Source organism: Dipodomys ordii, unplaced genomic scaffold, assembly GCF_000151885.1.
Source record: "Dipodomys ordii isolate 6190 unplaced genomic scaffold, Dord_2.0 Scaffold61, whole genome shotgun sequence".
Classification (NCBI taxonomy): domain Eukaryota; kingdom Metazoa; phylum Chordata; class Mammalia; order Rodentia; family Heteromyidae; genus Dipodomys; species Dipodomys ordii.
In genome coordinates, this window is record NW_012267277.1 from 897,244 (window position 1) to 905,380 (window position 8,137).

At 38.9% G+C, this 8,137-nt stretch overlaps 1 protein-coding gene across 4 annotated transcripts in view; it reads left to right on the forward strand.

Moving 5' to 3' along the window:
- Btf3l4 (basic transcription factor 3-like 4) overlaps positions 1-3,770 on the forward strand; it is a 17,288-nt gene extending 13,518 nt beyond the window's left edge. For all 4 annotated transcript variants that reach the window (XM_013022278.1, XM_013022276.1, XM_013022279.1 and 1 more), the window contains 3 exons: positions 351-552; positions 1,624-1,683; positions 3,270-3,770. In XM_013022278.1, the coding sequence (XP_012877732.1) occupies positions 351-552; positions 1,624-1,683; positions 3,270-3,316 (309 nt within the window). In that variant the 3' untranslated portion in view covers positions 3,317-3,770. The remainder of the gene's footprint in view (positions 1-350; positions 553-1,623; positions 1,684-3,269) is intronic.
- Positions 3,771-8,137: the final 4,367 nt, after the last annotated feature.

The following is an 8,137-nucleotide window of genomic DNA, read 5'->3' on the forward strand; positions in this document are numbered from 1 at the left end:
AAAAAAAAAAAAAAAGAGTCTTAAGGACTTTCCTGTCTGGGCTAGCATTGAACCATGATCCTCAGATCTCAGGCTCATGAGTAAGTAAGATTATAGGCATGAGCCACTGGCGCCCAGCTTCTATGAGATTCTTATTTCCAATTAATCACCAGAAAACCAGAAGTGGCTCTGTGGCTCAAAGTAGTAGAGCACTAGCTTTCAGTGAAAAAGCTTAGTGAGAGTGAATGGCCAGTCCCTGAGTTCAAGCCCCACAAGTGACAGAAGAAAAAGGGAAAAAAGATACATTTTAGTTATTAGTTCAGCTATACTTAGCATGTGAAATATGTTTTTTTTAATTTGTGATTTTACAGGTGAACATGATTAAAGATGATGGGACAGTTATTCATTTCAACAACCCCAAAGTCCAAGCTTCCCTCTCCGCTAACACCTTTGCAATTACTGGTCATGCAGAAGCTAAACCAATCACAGAAATGCTTCCTGGAATATTAAGTCAGCTCGGGGCTGACAGCTTAACAAGTCTCAGGAAGTTAGCAGAACAGTTCCCACGGCAAGGTAAGTATTGTAATTTAGTACCCTTTTTCTTCCGCACTTTAATTAAAGAACTTGATAACTTAAAAGATGTCCAGTCCTTTTTTATTTTTTTTAAGTAGTGCTGGGATGTGCTCTACCAGTGCCCAACCAAAAGGGAATATGTAATTATTTTACATAAATTGTATGCTTCATAAATTTCCAAGATAATTTTAGTCTTGATATCAAATATATCTTTTGCCCCTGGAAATCTGAGATTCATATTTCAGTGTTCATGCTGCATTAAAAATAAATGGGAAAAAAAGTAAAAACTAAAAATAAATGGAAAAAATCATGAATTAATTTATTTAGCTAATATGAACAAACTATAATAATATATTTTTACTCTAGTTTATCTAGATGATTCCACTTTGCATATAACATTTACCTTTGTATTGCATTTGCCACTATATTTTGTGTATATCTAAGTTAAAGAGATTTTTTTTCCAGTCATGGGGCCTGAACTCTGGGCCGGGTGCTCTTCAGCTCACGGCTAGTGCTCTACCACTTGAGCCATAGTACCACTTCCAGTTTTCTGGTGGTTAATTGGAGATAAGCATCTCACAGACTTTAATGCCTAGGCTGGCTTTGAATTGCATTTCTGATATCTCAGCCTCCTGAGTAGCTAGGATTACAGGTGTGAGCCACTGGCACCCGGCTTAAAGTTTTGTTTTTTTTTGGGGGGGGCGGTTTGGTCTTGTGGGGTCTGAAGGGGCCTGGGCACTGTTCCTCAGTTCTTCAGCTCAAGGCTAGTGCTCTACCACTTGAGCCACAGCGCCACTTCCGGCTTTTTTCTTTTTGCTTATGTGGTGCTGAGGAATCAAACCCAGGGCCTCATGCATGCAAGGCAAGAGCTTTGCCACTGAGCCACCTTCCCAGCCCCGGCTTAACGTTTTATTGATTTTAATATTACTTAAGAAAAACAAAAATGATTTTAGATTGACCAGTAGTTAGATTTTCTGATCAGCTATATGACATTTAGATAAGAATTAAATTACATATGTTCTGTAATGGTCTTCATTTTTCATGACTAATATTAAAACAAACTTTTTGTAGTGTTGGATAGCAAAACACCAAAACCAGAAGACATCGATGAAGAGGATGATGATGTTCCAGGTAAAGCACATTCCTTATTCTTTCTCTCTCTTTTTTTTTTTAGTTAAGCAAAAAATTTAACTAGAAGGCAAATGAAAAAGAAATGAAAGCTTTAACAGAATTATGAAGAATTTTGTGTTTCTTTCATAATACGCACTGGTCAAACATACTCTTGACATAAAGAGTTGTCATCCAGTAATGTAACAATATATATCCTGTATTAACATTGTTACATGTTTTTACAATGTAACATTTACAGACTCTCTTTCTGTGTGTGTGTGTGTGTGTTTGTGTGTGCGCGTGCGCGCGTGTGTGCGCGCGCGCGTATCTGTATTTCATATACAACTATACAGGAAAAAATGTTGAATTAATTTAATGAATCTTAATCATTTCTTGTTAAAAAAGTAATTTATATCAACAACTGAGATTTCTTTTAGTCTTAGGTTTTGGGTTTTTTTTTTAAGTTTTGTACCAATCCTGGGGCTTGAACCAAGGACTGGATGCTGTCCCTGAGCTTATGTACTCAAAGCTAGTGCTCTACCATTTGAGCCATAGTTCTACTTCTGGCTTTTGGGTGGCTAATTGGAGAGAAGTCTCATGGACTTTCCCACCTGCCCTGGCTTCAAACCATTATTTCTTAGATCTCAGTTTCCTTAATAGCTAAGATTACAGGCATGAACCACTGGAACCTGGCTTAGTCTTAAGACTTTTTTTTCATATTTTTTTATTGTGAAAATACTGTACAGAGGGGTTATAATTACATGGGCAAGATAATGAATACATTTCTTTTTGTTTGTTTGTTTGTTTTTGTTTTTGGGTCCAGTCGTGGGGCCTGAACTCTGGGCCTGGGCGCTGTCCCTCAGCTCTTCAGCTCAAAGCTAGCGCTCTACCACTTGAGCCACAGCACCACTTCTGCTTTTTTTCTCTCTTTGCTTATGTGGTGCTGAGGAATCGAACCCAGGGCTTCATTCATGCAAGGCAAGCGCTCTACCACTGAGCCACCTTCCTAGCCCCAATGAATACATTTCTTTTCAAGCATTGTAGCCTCCTCCTTTGTTTCCCCTTCCCATCCCTTCCCATCCTCCCCCTGTTAAGACTTTTTTTTTAACATCCTTTTAATCTCATTTCACTTCCTATATAGATAACTTTTAAGATTTTGTTGATTGTGAGTTCTTAATTTGATTTACAATGGTATGGATAGGATCTAATGAAAAGGATAAAGTCCTCTCACTTAGAACTTAGAATCAGCAATTGTCACATAAGGCTTTATTGCTTGTATTTGTTAAGTTGAAATCACTGTCATTAAAAATATGCAGTTATTTAGAAAATTATAAATTGACATATGAATTATAAATTGACATGAGAATGGAATTTGCCATAGTTGGCTTAAATTTTAAAAATGATAAACATTTCTAAGACTATTGTTTTAAATTAAGCAGATAAATGAGTCAATATTAGTAAAATGCTACCAGTTCATTTTGCCTTGTTCTAATTTGGCTAATCTTAGTTGTAATAATTTTGCTTTTATTGAGGTTATAAGTTAGATATTCCATTTACTTTTTTCTTTTTGTTTGAATCATTTACTTTTTTTCTTTCTTTTTTGCCAGATCTTGTAGAAAATTTTGATGAAGCATCAAAGAATGAAGCAAACTAAAATCTTTTCTGGTTTTTGGAAGCTGGCATGGACTAGATTTAACAAATCAGCTATGTGGTTCCAAAGTTTCACAGACATGGAGAGCATCACATTACTAGTACAGTAATATAAATATTTTGTATATTAACAATGCTGTTTATTCAGCATTTTTTTGGTCATTTGATTTTGCATTTTGCACTTCCAGGATCTATACTTTTGGTCAAAATATGAAGTAGTGGTGCAGTTTGAGGGTGTTTTGGTTTTAGATTCTTCTTTTTGTGGGGGGGTATCTTTGGTGTATGTATGTATATGTATGCGTGTGGTATGTGTGTTCACAGTGGAGAGCAAATTGGAAGACAGTTCTATTTATCCTCTCCTTCTCTAGTAGAAATAAAACAAATCTTTCCACTTGTTACCTTTTTTTCCCCCCCAATAATGCACAGAATTAATGAAAAAATGAGTATTTGACTTCAGATCTAAAGAGTTTTGTTTTTTATATCATTGGAGGTCTGGTTTTAATTTACTTGGTTAACTATCATAGTTTTCATGTATTTTTCTGGGTTTAAAATGTCTTGAGACATTTTTGCCATCCCTTGTAGCTGAAGTGTAACAAGTTGGGCATCTTTGGTGTGATTGCCTTAGGTTCACTCTACCTATTCAGACCCAGAAGAACTTCTTTTACTACCTTTCTTCCTGATAGGCTATTTCCCCTCTCCTTTTGGTCTTTAAATAGCCTGATCAGTCTTTGGTAATTAATATTCTTCCTCACCTTCTGCCTAGCCTGAGAGGAATGTTCTCCATTCAGAGTTAAGTGAGTGCCTAGTACCTCTTTTTGTAAGATTTTTGTTCCCTTATCTTGAGGAACAGCAACTCCATCTTCAGCTTTTTATTTCTCCTCAATGTTACCGTTTGGTAGACTTCAAACTAAAATAGCATGTGCTTTCTTTTTTTTTTTTTTAAGCATGTGCTTGCCATAAAACATTTATGCCAGCCATATCCTGTATCCTAGCTGTCCTCAGGAGCAGGTGCAAGAATGCCTCTTTTCTGGCAAAGCTGACATTTGGAATGTCCTTTTTAATGAGAAAAAAATAGGCCATAGACTCATCCTCTAGCACAAACGGGCATTCCATGACATGGTACTGGCCTCAAGAGGATTCCTTCATCACTCCTACTCTTGGCCTTGAACCTACCTCTGGGTTAGATCTTATTGTAACTGCTCACAACACCCTCGCATGCTTATAACAATGCTTTGAGGGGGGAGCACTATAAAACACAGTATTTATTTATTTTTTCACTTTTTAGAGGTCTTGGAGATAAGTTGCATTCATTCACTCAAGTTTCCTTCTTGCTATCTGCTAAAAGCTTGCATTTTGCATATCAGCATTAATTATATACAATATTTTAGGATAAGATTTAGAAAATCTGTAATTTTTCTGGCCCATCACCATATTAACTGCAGCTTAACCTTACAGCATTCCAACTTTTGTTTCAAGGTAGATACCTTTACTTGATATTTAAAGTTCAAGACCAACAACATGAGAAATCTGTAGACATGAAGGCATCGTTCTTGTGGAGGTTTTTTTCTTTTTCATCCAAACACCTCAAATTCTATTTTATAAATTTGTTGATTTTCCTGTTATGTTTTATTTAATATATGGACTTAATAAAATAACAGTAATAAAATAACAGTACAAAGGAGGACAGTGTTTCCTCTTGTGCTTCTCTTATTATTGTCTATAAAATTTCCTTCTTTTGTGTTTCTCCTCCACTCTCCACCCCCAATGAATTTTAGTGCAGTAATTGTTTGAAATAATGTCTCATCATAATAGCTGCACATGTTCTAAATAGTTCAAATGTCTCTCCTCCAACTACCCCAAAGGAATATGTTGTATTGCAGAGAATATTAGGGTGGACCACTCAAATGTTAGGGACAAGTAAGAAATAGGCAGGGCCTGGGTGTTGGTGGCTCATGCCTATAACCTTAGCTACTCAGGACTCTGAGATCTGAGGATCACAGTTTAAAGCCAGCTTGGGCAGGAGAGTCCAGAAGACTCTTATGTCTCATTATGCACAAAAACTGTGTGTCTGATAGTAAAACACTAGCCTTGAGCAAAAATGGTCAAGGACAGAACAGGCATGGTGGCTCATGCCTGTAATCTGAGCTAGTCAAGAGGAAGAGATCTGAGGATCACAGTTCTAAGTGAGCCCAGACAGGAAAGGCAATGAGACTTAACACCAATAAGCCGCTCAGAAAACCGGAGGTGCACTGTGGCTCAAGTAGTGGAGCTCTAGCCTTGACCTAAAGAGCTGAAGGACAGTACCCAGACCCCAGAGTTCAAGCCCCTCAATGACAAAAAAAGAGAAAGAAAAGCTTGACAGCCCCCAGGCACAGAACCAGAAAAAAAACGGATAGGCAGTATAATGAATGAAAAAAAAAAGGGGGGGGAAAAACACCTCTAGAAAGGAGCCTTTTCTGGATCAGACACCATGGAAAGAAATTAAATAGGAAATGGAAATTAAAGAAATTAAGTGGAGGGCTGGGAAGGTGGCCCAGTGGTAGAGCGCTTGCCTTGCATGCCTGAGGCCCTGGGTTCGATTCCTCAGCACCACATAAGCAAAAAAGAAAAAAGCCGGAAGTGGCGCTGTGGCTCAAGTGATAGAGCGCTAGCCTTGATCTGAAGAGCTGAGGGACAGCGCCCAGGCCCAGAGTTCAGGCCCCACAACTGGACCCCCCCCAAAAAAAAAGAAATTAAGTGGAAATGGAAAGAAATGCTGTTTTACTGAATTGGAAAGCTGAATATTGGTAACATGTCAACACTGTTCAAGGTGGTAGTATACAGGTTCACTGTAACCCAAATCCAAATGCTGTTTTGGAAGGGTTTAGCCTTTCCAAAAACTCACATGGAATCTTAAGAGACACAGAATAGCCAAAACAGTTGAAAGATAAAATTTCAGACTCAATTCCTGATTGCAAAGGTGATTACTACAAAGCCAAATAAAAACCAAACAATTCAAAAGTACTAGTATAAAGAAATACATAGCCAGGCACCAGTGGCTCATACCTGTAATCGTAGGTACTCAGGAGGCTGAGATCTGAGGATCACAGTTCAAAGCCAGCCTGGGCAGGAAAATCCATGAGAATCTTATCTCCAATTAACCACCAAAAAACGAAGTGGCTTTGTGGCTCAAGTGGTAGAGCACTGGCCTTGAGCTGAAGAGCTCAGGGACAGTGTCCAAGCCCAGAGTTCAAGCCCCACAACCAACAACAACAAAAAAAAGAAATGTATAGATCAATGAAATAACATCGAACCTAGAAGGAAACCCTCAAATGTATGGTTTAATGCTTTTCAATAGGGGTGTCATGACCCATTTCAGTGGGATAATACTTCCAGCAAATATTACTGAGAAAATGATATCCACTGGGCTGGGAAGGTGGCTCAGTGGTAGAGTGCTTGCCTTGCACGCATGAGGCCCTGGGTTCAATTCCTCAGCACCACATAAGCAGAAAAAAAAAGCCAGAAGTGACGCTGTGGCTCAAGTGGTAGAGTGCTAGCCCTGAGCTGAAGGGCTGAGGGACAGCACCCAGGCCCAGAGTTCAGGCCCCATGACCGACAAAAAAAAAAAAAGATACCCACTGTAAAAGAATGAAGTTGTGGGGCTGGGAAGGTAGCTCAGCGGTAGAGTGCATGCCTTGCAAACATGAGGCCCTGGATTCGATTCCTCAGCACCACATAAACAGAAAAAGCTGGAAGTGGCACTGTGGCTCCAGTGGTAGAGCACTAGCCTTGAGCTGAAGAGCTGAGGGACAGCGCCCAGACCCAGAGTTCAGGCCCCATGACCAGTAAAACAAAAACAAAACAAAAAAAAAGAATGAAGTTGTATTCTAGCTTCATACCATACACAAATATCTCAAAATAGATTAAAAAAACTATAAAGGGAAGCTTCATGACCTAAATTTGAAAATGATTGCTTGTATATGATACTCAGATAAGTGCAGGCAACAACAAAAGATACATGTACTACATCAAAATATAAAAATACAAGGAAACATCCTACAGAATGTAAAGAAAATACTTGTAAATCAAGTATTAGATAATGAGCATTCAAAAGATGTAAACTACATTTCAGTGATAAAGCCCAACATAGAAATAGGCAAAGGAAGAAAAGTTTCTCTGAAAAAGATAGACAGCTGGGACCAGTGCCTCAATCCTGTAATCCTAGCTACTCAGGAAGTTGAGATCTCGGTGTCATGGTTTGAAGCCAACTTGGACAAGAAGTCTGTGAAAATCTTATCTCTGATTAACCACTAAAAAGCCAGACTCAAGAGGGTACTAGCCTTGAGCACAAAAGCTTAGGAGCAGTGCTTAGGTCCTCAGTTCAAGCCCCAAGACCAGCACCCACACAAAAAGCCTATGCCAGTAAGTATATGAAAAGATGCTCAGTATCATGGGCTCTGGTGGCTCATGCCTGTAATCCTAGCTAGTCAGGAGGCTGAGATCTGAGGATCGCGGTTCAAAGCCAGCCCAGGCAGGAGAGACTGTGAGACTCATCTCCAATAAACCACCAGAAAACCGGAAGTGGCGCTGTAGCTCAAATGGTAGAGCGCTTGCCTTGAGCTGAAGAGCTGAGGGACAGCACCCAGGCCTAGAGTTCAAGCCCCACGACCGACCAAAAAGAAAGAAAGAAAGAAATGTCTATCAGAATATGCCTATCACTTGCACACAGAGCTTAGATAACTTTTCAGTACCTGCCTTTTCCTCAGACATAACATGATTATACCAGGAATATTTATTCCAATACCAGAATATTGATTCACAGTCCAACAAACTTTTTTTTTTTTTT